General features: G+C 41.6%; 2 protein-coding genes across 5 annotated transcripts; both read left to right on the forward strand.

Moving 5' to 3' along the window:
• The first annotated feature begins 1,020 nt into the window (after positions 1-1,020).
• LOC139630373 (deoxyribonuclease-1-like) lies at positions 1,021-9,369 on the forward strand. Of its 3 annotated transcripts, none has more exons than XM_071493744.1 (10): positions 1,021-1,900; positions 2,905-2,990; positions 3,103-3,197; positions 3,770-3,856; positions 4,050-4,177; positions 4,260-4,372; positions 5,843-5,997; positions 6,292-6,388; positions 7,571-7,709; positions 8,019-9,369. In XM_071493744.1, exons 2-10 carry the CDS (start codon positions 2,910-2,912, stop codon positions 8,141-8,143), a joined length of 1,020 nt encoding a protein of 339 aa, XP_071349845.1. In that variant the 5' UTR covers positions 1,021-1,900; positions 2,905-2,909; the 3' UTR covers positions 8,144-9,369. The 3 variants fall into 3 exon arrangements, with proteins under 3 accessions (XP_071349845.1, XP_071349846.1, XP_071349847.1); XM_071493746.1 differs by having other exon boundaries at positions 1,022-1,900; positions 4,065-4,177; XM_071493745.1 differs by having other exon boundaries at positions 1,021-2,990.
• Positions 9,370-9,461: 92 nt separating this feature from the next.
• Positions 9,462-18,557, forward strand: LOC139630372 (intermediate filament protein ON3). 2 transcript variants are annotated; one of them, XM_071493743.1, is made up of 11 exons: positions 9,462-9,964; positions 12,254-12,462; positions 12,557-12,617; positions 13,892-13,987; positions 15,158-15,322; positions 15,949-16,074; positions 16,191-16,334; positions 16,481-16,557; positions 16,638-16,684; positions 17,762-17,871; positions 17,916-18,557. In XM_071493743.1, the coding sequence occupies exons 1-10, from the start codon at positions 9,653-9,655 to the stop codon at positions 17,866-17,868; spliced, it is 1,344 nt and encodes a 447-aa protein (XP_071349844.1). In that variant the 5' UTR covers positions 9,462-9,652; the 3' UTR covers positions 17,869-17,871; positions 17,916-18,557. The 2 variants fall into 2 exon arrangements, with proteins under 2 accessions (XP_071349844.1, XP_071349843.1); XM_071493742.1 differs by having other exon boundaries at positions 9,464-9,964; positions 17,762-18,557.
• The last annotated feature ends 361 nt before the right edge of the window (positions 18,558-18,918 follow it).

Here is an 18,918-nt window from a genome sequence, read left to right on the forward strand (position 1 = left end):
AAATTGTGTTTCATATCCCTCACCGCTGTTTTTCACCCACTGTCCTGTTTTCTGTTTACAAACTTTATCATTGGGGAGGAAGTCGGGGCAGGCGTCTGGCCCCCGGGGTCGAGCCAGCCGGCTCTGCCCCTCCAAGCTAATGCTAATACTAATGCTAACTAGCTAGCCTTGCTAGCATAACTAAGCTAATTTAGCTAGCTTATCATTGCATTGCTGCCATTGCATAGCAAGCACAGCTGGGGGCAGCTATCATGACCCCAGTGGGCCATAGCTATGCTAGCTATGCTATGCTAACTAATCCCTTTTTTTGTCTTCTTTCATTTATATGCCTCTGCGCTGGCAACAGCCAGAGCCGTTTTGGGTTGTCTGTACGTGTGAACGTATGTCAGTCACACCTTGAAGGAACTTATTAAAATTTGGCACAAATGTTCACATGGACTCATGGATGAACTGATTAAAGGTCAAAGGTCAAGGTCACAGTGACCTCACGATACGCAATATCTCTGTAATGTTCATAGGGAATTTCTTGGAAATTTGGTAAAAACGTTCACCTGGACTCAAGGAAAAACTAGTGGCTAAAGGTCAAAGGTCAAGGCCAAGGTCACAGTGACCTAACAAAATGCGGTCTGTCCTGTTGAACGTACTTCTGCAATGCCTTGCAATGCTAACGCTAACGCTAACGCTAATGCTAATGCTAATGCTGATGCTAACTTATGCTCTGTTTTCTTCTCCTGTGGGACTGAATCCTGCATCAACAGCATGAATCCATGGCCTTGACCGGCCTCGTGTCAACAGACCGGCTAATGCTAACGCTAATGCTAACGCTAATGCTAACGCTAATGATAATGCTAATGCTAACTTATGCTCTGTTTTCTTCTCCTGTGGGACTGAATCCTGCATCAACAGCATGAATCCATGGCTTTGACCGGCCTCGTGTCAACAGACCGGCTAATGCTAACGCTAATGCTAACGCTAATGCTAACGCTAATGCTAATGCTAATGCTAATGCTAATGCTAATGCTAATGCTAACTTATGCTCTGTTTTCTTCTCCTGTGGGACTGAATCCTGCATCAGCAGCATGAATCCATGGCCTTGACCGGCCTCGTGTCAACAGACCGGCTAATGCTAACGCTAATGCTAACGCTAATGCTAATGCTAACTTATGCTCTGTTTTCTTCTCCTGTGGGACTGAATCCTGCATCAGCAGCATGAATCCATGGCCCTGACCGGCCTCGTGTCAACAGACCGGCCTGGTGGTGGTGTAACGCAGTGGGGAATGTTTTCTCGGCTCAGTCAATAGGTCTGCCAATCAAAGAGACAAAATCAATCACAAAGAGACACAAAACAACTACAAGCAATGTAATGACATCATGTATCGTTGTTTATGGTCTCTTTTAGTCTAGGGCTCCTGCGCTGGAAGGGTCCGTACCTTTTACCTGTTTTTTCATTTAAACAAAGACAGTGCATCATGTTTATTATTGAGCTTTAGACAGAGCCAGGCTAGCTATTTCCCCCTGATTCCAGTCTTTATGCTAAGCTAAGCTAACAACAACAACCTCACTCCACCTCTGTCCTTGCTGCACAGACAGATTGATATTGATCTTCTCATCTTATTCTTCAAAAGAATTAATTATAGAAAGCGTCTTTTCCTCGTAGCTTAACGATCACTGAGCACTGGTGTTTGTGATGAAGGCTCCGCCGTGCAGAAGGGAAACACTGACTGGCCATGATAAAAGATAAAGAGTGTTGGGTGTGTTAAGGTTTTACATGCATGTGTGTGTACGTGTGTATATGTGTGCACAGACACACTTCCTGTCTTTGCTGTTATAAAGTTGCTTTGAGTTCAGTCTGTAGTCTCACATTAGCGGCTGCTGCCACTCGTGTTATTCAGACCAGCTGGTGAGTTATTCTATTGTTCTATTCCCATGAAATGAAAACTTCCCTGCAGCACTGTCACTGATTACTTCTGGATTACTTTGTGTACTTGGCATTTTACACTTTATGAAAACTGGTATATTTTAAGTTTCATTGTCAAGGCGGCAAAATGAAACTACAAAATAACTTTAATGTGGAGCCAAGGTCCACAACTCAACTTTATATAATCATGTTGCTTTGAAATCAACATCCTCAATGACTTTGATGATGTTAATGATGTGAAGGTGCTGGGAGTCCTGGCAGTTTATAAATGTGAATATCTAATTTGCATCTGTTAGAGTGTGAATCTGTGAGAGTGTATATAGAAGCACAGAACTGCTCTTCCATTATTGTAAAATGAAATTGAAAGGGCACTCAGAGTTCAGTCCTCTCCCACAGCCCAAGTCAAACAACATTCACCAGACTTCAAAGAAAAAAAATTCAAATTTATAGTAAATGATCTGGATCTGCCTCAAAATGTAATGGATTTGTCGTTGGTCCAGGCCCCATCCCTCCACCAAGTTCAGTGCAAATTGGTTCAGTATTTTTTACAAAATCCTGCAGACAAACAAACCAACCAACCAACACACAGATAAGTGAAAACAGAACCTCCTTGCCTGAGGTGACAAATTTCACTTCACATTAGAGGTTCACCTTATGAATAAAGCCATCTCTGTGCTGAATGTAGAAGCTGTTATCACAGGTCAGAACCAGATTTTAATGTAGAGGCGGAGCTGAGAACCTGTAGGAGGTGGTCTACCGGCTGACATGATGCTCTCAACAGAACCACCAACCACAGCTTCAGCGCTGTGGGCTCTTTGTTTTTCTACTTTCATTTCTTAGATTCACACAGTTCATCTATTTAAGTCTTTTCTCTGCATCTGTTTCCTATTTTCCTCCTCTGTCTGTTCTGTGTCACGTACAGTATCAACGCTTTGTCACGTATTGTTCCTCTAAAACATGTTAATCATCCGTTTTACAAAATAAAGTCAAAATGAAGATAGCAGCCTTCAACGCCAAGAACCTGGGGCTGAAAAAAGTCACAAACAAGAACATCGCTCGCTCCCTCACCAAGGTAACACTGATAATCACTTCAATGTCTGTATTAAAGGAAAAGTAAAACAGTACTCAGGACTGTACACAGTATGTGTAGCATCCAAACAACATGTTGGCTGTGTTTCTTGCAGATCATATCTCGGTACAGTGTGACGGTGATCCTGGAGGTGGTGGATAAGAGCGGTAAAGCCATGGAGATGTTACATCAGCAACTCAACAAGACCAGGTGAGTCCTCCGCACTAAACATGCTATAAAGAGACACGTCTCAAAAGAGGAAGAAGCTGGTCTTTCGAACACGTAAAACATCTAAAGTTCCCACTGTTTGATTTTTAACAGTTTTGAACATGTTATTGAAGCCACAAATATCTGAAGCACGGATGTATGATTGTTGGTTTGTTGGCAAGAGAAAAGACTTGAACCAGTTTTTTAGTGTTGTACTTAAATCTAATGGGAATGTGAACACGTCCCTTCAACCAATCAGTGCTGCTGCTTTCTTGGGGAGGACAGTCAGTGGACACAAGCTGCTCTAAGTCACTGCAACAACCAGTTTTCCCCATTTTTATGCCTTTATTCAAATTTGGTGGGCGCGTTCTCTTGGAAGACGAACTCATTCGATTTTTAGGGTCAAAGTTTGAAGGTCAAGGTCACATTGTTGGCTGTAACTCAAGAATTCACACACAAATGCACTGGTTTGTGGAGGCATACAACTGCAAGGTGGTAACTCTAGTTTATCTTGTCCTAAAGTTTAAAAACGTAATAATTCTCTTTTTTTTAAATATTGCTCCTGGTTCCCTCAGCTGTAACAGAAAACGTCCCTACTCCATGGTCGCCAGCGTCCAGCTGGGACGAGACACCTACAAGGAGCAGTTTGTTTGTTTCTACAGGTGAGAGTCCAGGTTCAGGGTCCAGCTCAGATAAAGGAGCAGCTCACTCTGAAATTAAAACCACTGTCAAATCTTTGTTGCATTAGCTGTAATGACTGGTTTCAGATTAAAACAATGACTCTAAGTGCTGTGATGCCAATATAAGGGTTTAAATACAGTGAAAGCAGACGAACACACCAGTGTCTTGTTACAGCTGTTTGTGTCTCAGGCAGGATGAGGTGGCGCTGGAGGCCGTTTACCAGTATGAGGATAATCAAGCTGGAGATGAAGACGCCTTCGCCAGAGAGCCCTTCATCCTGCGCTTCAGCTGTCCAGCTGCAGGTACAGGACGTGTTGTGTATTTACGTCTTCGTCCCGATGCACATGCATTCACCTTTCTCTATTCTGCACCTGTGTATTCCAGCTGTGAAAGACCTGGTCCTGATTCCAGTCCACACCAAACCAGAGGATTCACTGAAGGAGCTGGATGAACTGTATGACGTGGTCGACGCTGTCAGGACCAAGTGGAAAACCGATGTATGTTGGATAATTTGATGACATGTTTGATGATAACATGTTAACTAGTGAGTCTGTCTGTCCCGCCCTGATCTTCCCCCTCTTTGTGTATTTGACTCTGTGCTCCTCTTCCTCTGTACCAGTTCGTCTTTGTCCCTTGTGACAAGAGTTCCAGCCTTTCTCCTTGGTGTCCTGGTTTTGTGTTCTTGGACTAACTCCATTGACCTTACCTTTCACCTAGCCAGCATTTGGATTTGTCTGCCAGAACTTAGACTGCCTGTGTAACAACCTTTTCCTCAAATATAAGAAACCCAGAAACTCCTGAGGCGAGCGTCTGAGTCTCTTGCCTTGTGGTTAAGCTGTTCTTCAAGGCTCCATCTTTTACACTTTTCTTGTGTTTTATTTAAAGTGTTGATATCACTAATAGGACATGTTAGTTGGTTTTAAGAACCGAAAACCATCTCAGTGTAGTTTTATATCCCCTCTCTCAGGCTTCTCTCTGGAGCGCTAGTCACAACAGGTTAACGAGCCAATCAGAAGAGAGGCTCCAAATAAAAATCGAGCAGGTTTCAGGTAAACACTCAGAGAAATCAAACCTGGTGGGTCCAGGTGAGCCGGGCAGAAGTCCTGACAGCTGGTTTTAAGGCTCAGTGTCTGAATACAGGCTGTGTGCATTTCTCTGTGGACTGAGGCTTTGATACTTTCACAGTATTAATATAGAACCTAGACCTGCTTTATAATCAAAAAAAGACATGAGCTGTTTCCCCTTATTTCGAGTCTTAATGCTAAGATGAACAGCCACTGGTTGGAGGTTTGGACCTTTTTTTCTGTGCAGACCTCCATCAAGATCAACATCAAGCGACATGCACCAGACGTCAGAGAAAATTATCCAAATTCATAGTAAATGATCCAGATTTGCCCCAAAATGTAAAGGTCCAGACACCTGAGCTTTCCAACAAAGTCAGTGCTTTTGTGCAATCCTTCAAACAAACACACAGACACAGGTGGAAACAAAACCTCCTTGGTGAGCTAATAATCAGTGGACCAGGATATTACTGTTGTTTTTTCTCCAGGATTCAAAATGAACTAACAGAGATGTTTTCTTTCTTCACTGCAAACATTTCAACTCTGGAAACTGTTCTGCTCTCTGACGGTTCTTTCTGCCTTTTATCAGTTTATGGCTGTTTAACATTTGACTGTCAACCTGTATGTAAATGCAGCTATGTGATAAAAAAACATAACAAGACTAGGGCCTGTTTCGTTTCATCCATGTCTTCACAGCTGAATACACCTAATAATACAGTAAATGAATTAAAAATATAATTTAATTCTGCCCTTTAATGATGCACGAACTGTCCTTCAAATTTATCATTTGTTTTATCTGTAATTTTCTTACTTTTCACTTAAATTAAAACATTGTTGATTTTGCTGGACAGTTTTTTTTAATCATGACTGTTCATCATATTGTTGTTGTTGCTGCTTCTTCTGCAGAACATCATGATTCTGGGGGACTTTAATGCAGATGGACGTTATCTCTCCAAGAAGAAGAAGGAACAGATCCGCATCCTCTCAGCCCCCTACCATTGGCTGATAGATGATGATGTCGACACCACGACTAGCAACAATAATGACAACACCTACGACAGGTGACACATCAGCGCTGTCAAAGCTGGGGTTTTTTTTCTGGTGTGTCTGAGTTCAGTCATATTGATGCTCTGTCATCTCATTTTTTAAATTTAGCACAATTTAAGAAAGCCTTAAAAGTTGTTTCTACCTCCCATCATTGCATCCTGCCCACTTGTATTATGAGCTATCTTTAGATTTTTGTAAAGAGCTTCGATCGAACCCCTTCGAGGCCTTTTTGCTCCTCTTCAACATATTTCTTGTTGTTTCTGTGTTCATCAGCTGTTTAAACACCGTGATGCCTTTTCTGCCAACAGGATCGTGGTGTACGGACAGACCATGCTGAAAGCAGTCGTCCCCGGCTCGGCAAAGCCTTTCAACTTCCAGATAAAGTTCAAACTGACTGATGAAGAAGTAAGACTGACGACCAGGCTTTAAACCGCACTGTAATCACTGTCTTTCCAACACAGCACAACGCAGTTTACACTGATGATGGAAGCAGATTTATTATCAGAGTTCTTATAACTTTTCTTTAAAAAAACTGACTCTTTTTAACAGATAAAAAGTCAGTATGTTCATCAGCTGATGATCCATGTAGCCTAATACATGGGAACAGTGTACTGCACTGTAGTATTAGTGATCATGAAACTGCCAGATCAGACTGCGCTTTGGTTCTAACTTCACCGTTTGGCTGCTTATCTTTCACATCCATTTGCGTCTATCAGCAGTTGCCTACATGTTCACGTTTAATGTCTCATTAAATGAGGGTTTTGTGTGAGCACTAACTAATTTGAGCAGAAGTGTAACCTTGTCTTGGGTAACGATGGCTGCAGTGTGAACATTAGCTGAAAGCCCACAGTCTCCACACAGTGGTCGATGGGCCAATCCAGACCTGTAACCTCACCTACTAACGTAGGCAGTTAATCATCTTGGTCTGGTAACGCGGGGGTGGTTACTGCTTTATAATTGGCTAACGCCTCCAGATGACATCACAGCACATTAGGACATTGTTTAAAGGAGCTATTTCTAAGTTTTACGCCACTGTTAACTCTTGTCTCTATCACGTCTTTTCTTCTACTGAGGTTAGCACGCTAACGAGCTAGGCCTGGTCATCCTGTTTCGCCACTTTCTGATGCTGAATCTCTGTAGCGTCCTGAAAAGGGAGCTGCTCACATTATAACCTCTTGTCTTATAAAAAGAAACCACGGTCAGCGGCAGAGACAACTTAAAAGTCGTCCCTTTAATTGATTCCTTTGGGCATTTTTTTGAAAAAATGATCTGATATTTTATTTAATATTTCTGTTTCTTAGCCACCACACTTGTAGTCTTTTTCTGGGGTTTCAAAGAAAACTTTAACTTTGTAAATTAAGATAATTAAGGTTTTAATTCTGCTGATTTGCAAATTCCAGGAGCAGGCTTCAGTTTTCAAAAAGACAGGTGAAAGGAGAGAGGCTGACCTGCATGTAACATAAACTCCTCACTGCAGGTTCATGCATCATATCAGATTATTGGAGTCTGGGGGAGGGGAGCAAACGGTCAGCTACATCAAGTCAGACAACAGTGGTGTTCAACATGTGTCTTTATTTGTTTTCCAAGACTCTCAGTATCAGTGACCACTACCCTGTGGAGGTGGAGCTGAAGACCAGCCAGAAACACAAAGCACCACAACAAAGGAAGATCGCTGTGTCCCGAGCCACAAAAACGATGTCCACCAACAGACAAACTCCAAAGAAAGGTATGTTTAGTTTTATAGACCTCAGAGACACATACTGTATATAGACTTCTGTCTTCATATTTTCTTATACCTTCTACAATTTCCACAAAAATGTAAGTATTTAATGCATTTTACTATAATTTCAAAATAAAAGATTGAATGCATCATAAATCTCATGTTCTCACCACAACTCAAATCCAATTATTTTAATTTGATTACTTACTATTTATTAGAAAGGATGTATAATTGATATCATATACATGTATTGCAGTTTTTTTTTCTGGGTCAAATACACATTTCGGTTTATTTAATGTAATTTGAACACTACAGGACCACAGAAGAAGAAGGCCGAGTCAGCAGGATTACAGAGGAAGACTATGGCAGTAAAAAGAAAGAGAGGACAGTCATCAGACACACCAACCAAGAGAAGACGTGTGGCCAAATCAAACAGTTAAAAATGATTTTTCTTCTTAAAGCTGAAACCTGTTTCCACACGTTATGTCCTTCTTTAGTGGCAACACGTAACTGACATGTTGAAAACAACCGTACAATACTGATGATGAGAGATGTTCCAGCCTGGTGATCACTTGAATCAGCTGTTCTGCAGCCGCTGGTTTAGTGTGATTATCTGAAAATGCAAACATACAACTTTATTGACACTGTCAACCAGGACAGGGCCTGCTGAAGTCTCTGTCTTGTGAATGTACTGCAGCCTCCAAACCTCCAAAGTTTACAGACACCAACTTTAATTAGGAATATCAGTTAGATAATATATATATATATATATATATATATATATATATATATATATATATATATATGTATATATTGTGATATATTTTTCTTCAGAAGACAGAGATGGTCATCACTTCATCATTTATTTACATAATTAACATATATTAAATTAACTATTTGAATTAACATACATATTTTGCAATCTTGAGTTTCTTAATGTAGGTATTTATTCAAATATTGTAATGTTTTACAGAAAAGTCTCCTATTGTGTCTATGACAACTGAATGCAAAGCTTTGATAATTAAAACAGACTTTTACGTTAAACCTTGATTTGCTTGTTGTTATTTCACTTGGACGTTTGAGCTTCACTGTGCAGAATCACGTATGTGCAGAGTTTGGTTTCACATTCATCTGCTGAAGAACTTCATCACATCCAGTTAATAAGAGAGAGTCATGGTCCAATACGCAATTTACCCAAGAAAGATGAAGCCTCTGATGCTCGGACACTGAAAACAGACTTTTCTTGTGTCGTGCAGTTAAATTTTTGAAATTAAAAATATTTGTGTATTCATAGATTGTGGATTTTGTGCACACCAGGTGATTACAAACACCACTCTACATGAATGATGATGTTGCTCTGTGTCTGCTGGATGCAGAAGAATTTAATTGTTTGCTAACAAGTTCAATATCTTAACCTGAGCAGTGATGGTAAGACCGTGTCTACGTCTTGTTTCTGCTGTCCCCATGTGGCAGTTTAAACTGACGAATGAATCCAGACTGTAGAACTAACCTTTGATACCAGGCTGATTGGTTGTCGTCGGGTTAGTGGAGGTTGACCTGGTTAACCAGCTAGAACAGAAGTAGTAACACTGTTCAGATCAGCTGTGAGGTCATGGATTAGGAGTTTCATTGTGTGGGGGGATGAAGGTAAAGGATGTTTTTTCTGGCTTTTTAGCAAAGAAAATCCATGATCACCTGTTTGTGCAAACCTAAAAAAGAACAGGTAACCTGAAACACAGGCCATCTGACACCACAGCTCCAGCTCCTCTCCTCCTGTTCTGACTCCACCCTGGGGAGGTTTAAAAGGCCACGAGACACCTGAGCCCCTTCTCTGTGGGCAGACACCTTATACTCACCTGTTTTACTTCTCATTCACTCATTGACTCAGTCATTTAGTTTCTGCACCTGCAAGTCTTCTCCGTCTGCATCCCTCCATCTCTCTCTCCACCATGAGTCTGAGTCGTACCAAGCGAATCAGCTCCAGTAACTCTGTCCGGAGCAGCAGTGGATCCAGGAGGCTGAGCGGCTTCGGTGCAGGTCAGGGGGGTTTCACCGGCGTCTCCCTGAGCAGCAGCTCTCTGTACACAGGCACCAACGGGCATCACCACGGCCTGGGCACCCCGCTGGCGTCCCTGTCAGTCAACAAGAGCCTGCTGGCCCCCCTCAACCTGGAGATCGACCCCAGCCTGTCCATGAGCCGAGCCCACGAGAAGGAGCAGATCAAGAGCCTCAACAACCGCTTCGCCAGCTTCATTGATAAGGTAAAGGGAGTAGAGATGAAACAGTTAGAGAATATTAACTGTACCTGTTGTTTATTACTCCAGAATGAATCCCTTGGGGTGTTAGACTGTTCAGTGGACAGGAAAACATCACTTTGGCCTTTAGGAAATTGTGATTTAAAAAATTTTCTGATGTGCAGATTAGGGCTGTTGCAATACCAAATTTTCACTTTGTGGTTATCGTGGCAAAAATAATCCATATCGTTATTTCTATAGAAAATTTGAAATAAATCAATCAATAATTGGTTTGTCACCATAACTGTACAAAACCGTACTAAAAGATCCGTGAGGCCAAACATCTGCCATCACAATATTATCATATTATCACGTGTGTATGTAACACAAGCTAATACATGAAGGTTATCGTCAGTATCGGTCTAACACGTCAGCTATAGATCAAACGACTAATCGATCTGTTTCTGCCTCAACTTGAAATGTTTTATATCCTGCGGTTAAATCCTTTGAAAGGCATCAAAGAAATAAAACATTTGATCTCTTACAAACAAAAAGTTGGATTAATTTGTAATAAAATCAACTTAATACAGTCAGGAGTTTTACTGTGAGAGTCTCAGAGCCTCTCTTCTGATTGGCCGACTGACCTGTTGTTACTGCAGAGAGAAGCCTGAGAGAAGTTAAACTACACTGAGATGGTTTTTGGTTCTTAAAACCATAAATATATCTTCTGATGGAGGATTAATTTCTGCCTTCACATGCGTCATAAACCCACACAGGTGATTTTATTCCCGGCTCACAGCTGCTGCTCCCACCATCAAACGAAGCAGAGGCCTAATTAGAATAAATGAACACACCTGTGTAGGTACCTTCACATATTAGAAGAACAGTGGAGCCATTGTAGCTGTTTTAAAACCTCCTGTTTCTTAATAATGCAGCAGGACAATAACAGCTGAACAATCCCTGCAATGTGCATTGGTTGGATGTTGAATCAAATTAAAGCTCAAAATCTGCACTTTTTATCTCTGATTTAAAGTATGGGAGAATAAAATCAAACAAAACAGAACAGAACAGACATCAGGACGACAGTAACAGTAAAATACTGGGTGTTATACTGCAGCTCCTGAAGAACACAGGCTGCACACATCTCCCAGCGAGGGAGCGAGCGGCTCTGTGATCATGTTGGACATCGATACCCTACTTAGGGAACATCTCCACTTTCTCACGGAGTGGGTAACGCACCCTCACAATGGAGGCTTTGTTGGCGTCTCACATCAGTGGAGATACACCTCGGCAGTAAAGAGACAGAGTGCTGTGCTGGACAGAGGTCCATTCGTCCAAATGCACGAATTAACCTCTTTTTTTTTTAACCATTTGACTGCTGCTTAAATGCACCACAAAGAGGTCAAACCTTTACTGATATAATCTGGATCTGGAAGGTCGGTTTAAATCTTCGATAAGTCCTGGTATGATTGTTGGAGCAGCTTCCTTCATGCAGAGAAATAATCAGTCTGATGCAACAGACAGACAAAGTTGTGTTAGTTACAGGATGATGACCCAATTTAAATCAATGACCCAAAGAAATAAGAAAGTATTTACTGATACAATCCCCACTTAGATCTTAACTGTAACTCAGAGACTCAAAACCTTAAAAAAGGCAAACACTCAGTGAATGTATCTGGGATTTAAACAGCCATTTAAACCCTGAAATAGGTGCCACTGGATATTTAAGCTATCTGTCCCATTTCCACCCCTTTGAGTTTGGTTGTAACCTGATAAATCAGGTCAGACGTGGTGTGGTTGTGTATCAGAGGGAGATCACCCTGCCCTGAACAGAACACAGGCTTTGTGTCAGGAGGAGAAGGTATAATAGGTGGTGGTTATACCCGGCCGCAGGCAGGAAACTGGAGCTGTGCAGATACAAGCTTGAGTACAGGGTTGACATTGACCCTGGTTAGTTATCTGCTGGAAAGTGGACCTCTGTTTATCCGAAGAAGGAAATTATTCTAGGAGTGCAACTTATTATTATTTTCATTATTTGTTATTTCTTGGTTATTTCCTCAATTAATCAACGAGTTATTTCGTAAAAAATGTTATGAAATGTTAGAAAATTGTGAAAAATATCTCTGTTTGCTCTGAAGCTCAGTGGTCACTGCTCTTCTTTCTGCAGCCAGTTTTTAAAAGGTATTTGGTCAAACCACTGGTTAGTCAGCTGACAAACGGACCGATCTAAACACAAAAGTTGCATCATCCTAGGAGATACTTCATCTTATGTTACCTGCACTTTCTACCTCTTTCTGTCCCACCTCCATTATTCAGGTGCGTTTCCTGGAGCAGCAGAATAAGATGCTTGAGACAAAACTGGAGCTGCTGCAGGGCCAGGGGGTGGGCCGCTCCAACGTGGAGCCCCTGTTCGAGGCCTACATGGCGGGTCTGAGGCGCCAGATGGACCTGGTCAACAACGACAAGACCAAACTGGACGGGGAGCTGAGGAACATGCAGGGCCTGGTGGAGGACTATAAACACAAGTAAGTGACGTCACCGCGGCACCGAGCCGAGACTTGATTTCTGTAACATCCCGGTGAATCAGATTTGTGTCCCACTGTCCTGTCCCTGCCACAGATATGAGGACGAGATTAACAAGAGAAACAACCTGGAGAATGACTTTGTTATCCTAAAGAAGGTCAGCACACACACACACACACACACACGTTCATTCATATTCAGTCATACATCACAGGTGTGGTGGGTAAGATGAACCACTCTATTGTCCTTATCCCTTAGTCCTCAAGGTAGTGAAGAGATTTTCTACTAGGAACAAAATCATGCAAAGGGACACAGTGATAACCAACAAGGCAACCATCTCTTTTTTACACTTGAAATAAGTAATAATAATAATAATAAATAACTTGAATCTCCCTTTAAGGGACCTGTTTTTCTACCCTGATGGCTCAAATCACTGTAACCTCCCTCCAGCATTAGTGACCTAGAAGGATCTGAAGCTGGCTGCCTGTGTGCTTCTTACTTTACCACGGTCTCTCACTTGGTTGAGTTCTCTTCTGAAGCTGTTATCTGAAAACCCCATGACTGTTTCTTTATTTTTTGATGAACCAGAATCTCCTCATCAGCTGCAGCTGCTCATTGTTCATCCTGATGATTCATCCTGGAGCATTTCCTCCAAGAGCAGGAAATCTTTGAACAGTACATAATTGACTGTGGGAAAAAAATCAACAGGACCTTATGCAGGAACCGTGTCTGCCTTTTATAACCTGCCCATTTCTCCACCTTGAGACTTGTGTGAATGACTGAGACCAGAACCTTGACTGGATAACTGGACCTCAGACACATGAATCCTGCACATGGTTTGATATGTGACAGTATTGGGCTGAAACAATAAGAAATAGCACTTGATTATTGTACAATCTCTCACAGTGTTTTTAACCACACTATAGCTGCAGGCCTTTAGGGTTGGCAGTGTCAGTCTCTGTCGGTCCGTCACCTTGGTCCAGAAATATCTCAACAGCTATTGGATGCATCGGCAGTAACTTCGGTGCAGACATTCTTGTTCCCCTCAGGATGAAACGTAATAACTTTGTCGACCCTGCTCTCAGTCATGGAAGAAGGATCCCTCCTCTGCTGCTCTACCTGAGGTGTCTTCCACTTTTTCCCTGTTAAAGGTTTTTTAAGTGAGTTTTTCCTTGAGGGTTTAAGGACAGAAAGTGTTCGTGCTGGAGACTGTAAAGCCTCTTTAAGTACATTTACAATTTTTTGATTCTGGACTATAAAAATGAAAGTGACTTGAATTGAATTTGCCCAATACTCTGGTTTATGAGTAAATACCTGCAGAGTGATGACCCTCCCTCTGTGTTTCAGTACAGTGTCAGAGAGCTAGCAGCTCTGAGACGGCTGTAGACTGTCATCAGTGTATATGGTCTCTGTGTCCGTGTGTGTGTTCAGGATGTAGACTCAGCCTACCTGGTGAAGGCAGATCTGGAGGATAAAGTGGGAGCTCTGACCGACGAAATCAACTTCCTGCGGAACGTCTATGATGAGGTACAGAAACGTTCTCGTGCTCTGAAACGGTGACATGGTGAGAGAGGCTCAGCTGTTTTTTCTCCTCCGGTGTTGGTTCATTGTTCTGACTCAGTGTCATCGACCTCGAACATGAACTGTCCCTGGAAATCTTCTGGATAATTTTAGTCAACAGAAATCTGCGTTGTTGTTGCTGTTACCTATTGTCAGGCTTCTTAGAAACCTCGACTAGTTACAGTTACAGACACAGTGAAAGTTTCTTATTATTGCAACAGCACTGTAGCTTCATAGGAACATATCAGAACAAGCTGCCAGTGATTATTTTACTGTTAAAACTTGACAGCACGAGCCTGTTACTGCTGCGATTTACACATAACGTTATCCTCTCACTAAATATTAGCTTGTTCATCAGTTTGCGTCCCCTGTTAAGTTGTGTGAGACTTTCAGGATTTCTTTATTTGCAGTGTTTCCTTACGCTGCATCTTTTATTTCAAATTATTTAACTGTTGCTTCATTTCCTTGTGTTTTATCTTTGTAACCAGTGGTGGAAAGGAACCCACTTGATTTGCGTCTATTTATATCACTTCTTTTCTTCTACTGAAGTTAGCATGCTAACTAGCTTGTCCCGGCAATTCAGACTGACTCGTCACTTTCCGATACCGAGTCACTGTAGCCTCCAGGCAGCCCTGAAGAAGAACGCATTATAACCTCTTGTCTTGTAAACACAACAATGCCTGAAGCTCTTTCCGAGACTGTTAAGTAGACAGTTGCTAATGCTAACGTTGGTTATGAAGCGATAGCAAAACCTACAAATAGCTCCTTTAAAGGTTTAGCTTGGGAAGTAGGAAGCAGTGACATCTAATGCAAGTGACAGCGCTACTGTAATGGTATTGTTAACTAATAATAGTCCAAGTTGAATAATTTGAAGCATCAATTCATTCTGACACAATTTTATATATTTCATCTTACATCTTAAAAGTCACATCATAATGTTATCTTCAACATATCTTTGTATCTATTTGAAGCAACAATATCTAGTTTGATCAGAGAGCTTATGAAACAAAATTTAAACGGACTCTTTCAAGCCTGAAATCGATTGTATTGTGCCAAATGTAATTTATATTTGTTTGTGACTGGTGGATACAGGATTACTGTATATTGTGTCTCACTTCTGTTCTATTCCCTGACCAGGAGCTGCGTGAGCTGCAGGCCAGCATCAAAGACACGTCAGTGGTGGTGCAGATGGACAACAGTCGCAGCCTGAACATGGAGCAGATCGTAGCAGAGGTCAAAGCCCAGTACGAGGAGATCGCAGCCCGTAGTCGAGAGGAGGCGGAGGCCTGGTACAAGAGCAAGGTGAGGACGAGGGGACAGGAACAGTCCACAATCCTGATATGTACCAAGAAAAAATCTATATTAAAGCAAAAATACATCTCCACAGTTGGCTGTAGTAGAGACTTTACAGACTTGATGTACTGGATCTCACCTCTGGAGGGGACAGTTGGTATTTCAAAGCGAAATCCAAAACTTATAGTGTTTTCAGCTGTAAAAAGCCACCGTGCACAACCTGCTCAGCAGCAAACAGCAGACAGAAACATTGAGAGAGCAGCGAGTGGAGCCAGATATTTCCCTCAGGGGCTGAAGGACACCCACACAGAGCTAGAATGAAGGGAACACTGGACTGAGATTCATCAGGTGACACAGACATCACTCCACATGAATCATCGTGTTGCTCTGTAACTGCTGGAAAAAAAACGAATTTCTAGGTTCATTATATCAACATAAAAGGTGATGATACGTCAATGATGTGATTGCAACTTATTCTGCCCCCAAGTGGCCAAAAAAATATTGCAAATAATAAGTATCAGGTACTGTATTTTCTCACTTTCTCTGAGTATCATCAAAACCTATCCCTGTGATTTTCAGAATTCGCTGTCATTTTTGAAGCTTATTAAATGAATCTCGTCTGTGGGCCTCTGTAGTTCGACCAGATGTCGGTGCAGGCCAGCCAGTTTGGAGACGAGCTCCGCATAGTGAAGGGAGAAGTGGGCGAGGTCAACCGACTGATCAGCCGACTGCAGAGCGAGATAGAGGCTGTAAAAGCTCAGGTATAGTTACAGGCAATACTCAGCCCAGCAGAACGTCATTTACCAGATTATTCAGATCCACATCGGATGATTTCTTGTCCCTGTCCTCCACCACCGCTCCCCTGCTACACCCTCAGCGTGGCAGTCTGGAGAACCAGCTGGCTGAGGCAGAGGAGCGTGGAGAGCTGGCCGTGAAAGAAGCCAAGGCCCGGACCAGAGACCTGGAGGACGCGCTGCAGAGAGCCAAACAGGACATGGCCAGACAGCTCCGAGAGTACCAGGTGAGTGATGGAGGGAGACAGGTAAGGGAGGAGAAGTTATGGGCAGAGACCAAAAGGACAGAAAAGAGCACGATAGTCTCCTCAAAATGAAGACGCTCTGTGTCATGTGGAGTCACACTGATCTAAAAATCCAACTTCATCTGCAGGACCTGATGAACCTGAAACTGGCTCTGGACATCGAGATCGCCACCTACAGGAAGCTGCTGGAGGGAGAGGAGGACAGGTGAGAGGAGGGGAGAACACAATGTGACTATGTCTGTACCTTCAGTACAACAAACCAACTAGCGTCCGTCTCTTCTGCAGACTTGGACAGCAGTCCATCCTCAACATTCAGGCCGTCTCCAACTACAGTAAGTAACAAGCTCAGCTGGGAGGAGCCGTGGAGACGTTTAAACACCTTCCCACCACAGTCGCTTTACACTGGGTCACATGAATATCACGCTTATGAAACTGCAAATGCAGAATAGTCGTCTTTGAACTCAGATAGTAGGTTTCTGATGAACTGGGTGTTTTTGCATTGATAAGTTCCCTGTTTTTATTCCAGTGTTTGATTTTTCTCTACGATCTAAAATTGGATGTATTTTTTTTTCTTGCATAATTAAGCCTTTCTGAATGTCTAAGACGCATCATATAACATCTGGATCAAACTGGCTGGAGACTTTACTACGTGTCATCTCCCTCTATCTTTATTCTCATTTATGATCCGATAGAACAAGACTTTTGTAATTATCAGGCTTTTGGGGAATTTATTTGGAAGCTGAAGCAAACAGCTTTAATAATGACCAGGACAACCAAGTAAATCTGGTGCCTGAATTAAATTATACCGTAAGAATTAATGATACTTTAATTCAGAAACTAATTTGATAATCAATTTGGGTCGTTTTTCAAGTGAAAACATTTCTGAGTTAAGGCTGGTTTTTCTTTGTGACAGGAAACTGAATATCTTTAGGTTTTTAAAATGTTGGTTGTACAAAAACAAGACATTGGAAGACGTCACCTCGGGCTTCAGGGAAATCATTTATTTAATTTTTCTCATTTCCATGAGATGAAGTAATTAACAGAGAATAGTAGAGGAAATGCTTAATGTTGTAAAATCACTAAGTGGTCGTCAGAATCTTGTTATTCTTACATTATACAACATCTGACCCGGGGACGACTCGGTATCAGATCAGAACCAAACACTGTGGTTTTGTCCACTCCCGTATTCTGGAGGTAATTTTTAAAGAAATGAAACTGAAACTGAAGTCATGATATTTGACCGTTTAAATACTCAGAAACAGAAACACTCATCAACTGGTTTCATATGTTTTACACTTTCATTGTCTCAACTCTCCATCTTTGTTTTTTCACTTCTGTTTGTTTTTTCTGTTCATCTTCCTTCCTTCCTTCCTTCCTTCCTTCCTTCCTGCATCTCTCTCTTTCTCCAGGTACTAAAAGTACTAATGGCTACCACAGTAACAGCAGCTCTCCTGCTCCAAAGCTGCTGATAAAGACAACTGAGACCAGAGATAACACCAGATACAGCACACACTGAGAGCACACACACACACACACACACACACACACACACACACACACACACACACACACACACACATACACAGTGTGTGTGCAGCACTATGCACAATCACACACTAATCCTGCTGACGTATCACATGCTCGTACACACGCAGCATATTTACACAGGTCTACAGTTTAGCTGTGATTTTACAGGTATCTCTGTGTGTGAGGGGTTTTTAATTACTAACCTTTACTCAGAATAATGGAAAAATAAAATCATCTATATCTAAACATGCAACATATGGTGGAATTAGCGTTGGGGGTTGTTCTTTCTAATATAATTAACACTGTATAAATATTTCAGTGTGTTTGCTGTCGTCTGATTGTTAGTAAACTGTCACTCTGGGACTGAGGCTTTAGAAGGACTCAGCAGTACGGGGCCTTTAACAAACACTGCAGTCGACTGCTGTTTTATTTTCTATGCTCATATAACCTGTGGTGAGATAATAAGAATATAAAAATATTGTAGTTTTGCTGATCATTTTAGGGATATCCTGTAAGTGGTGTTTTTTTATACTTGAGATCTCTTCTGAAAATTAGCTTGATGATTGATGCAGGTAAACTAATAATCTTCTTCTACAGATGTTGTTGTTTGGTTGAAGTTTCCTTAAGTTACTTTTCTGCTGTTGCTTCCACAAACACAATAAAAACGAATCAACAGACTCTGGAGTTTTTCTTTCCTTCTTTTTTTAAAACAACAAAAAGCTGTGAATAGTTGTTCTTTGACGACCTGACAACACAAATTTCAACTTGAAAATATGAAACACAAATGTGTTAATTTAACTGTGAAGTTAATGGTAACAACACCTCCCCATTCATGAGGCAAATTCATTTCTATTTTTCTATTTCTAGTATGAGTTAAATTTGATTTGTGGCCTATTTGGGCTTATTGCTAAACATGCTACGCCTGTATTTACATCCGTTTACGTCTATATCTGCATCATATTGAGTACGACTGACATTTGCTTTGCTTTACAGCAAAAACAAACCATGATTCTGAATTAATGAAATGAATGCAAAATAT

The sequence above is a fragment of the Trachinotus anak genome, unplaced genomic scaffold, assembly GCF_046630095.1.
Source record: "Trachinotus anak isolate AG129_WGS33_773 ecotype Australia unplaced genomic scaffold, CSIRO_AGI_Tana_v1 ptg000013l, whole genome shotgun sequence".
Classification (NCBI taxonomy): Eukaryota; Metazoa; Chordata; class Actinopteri; order Carangiformes; family Carangidae; genus Trachinotus; species Trachinotus anak.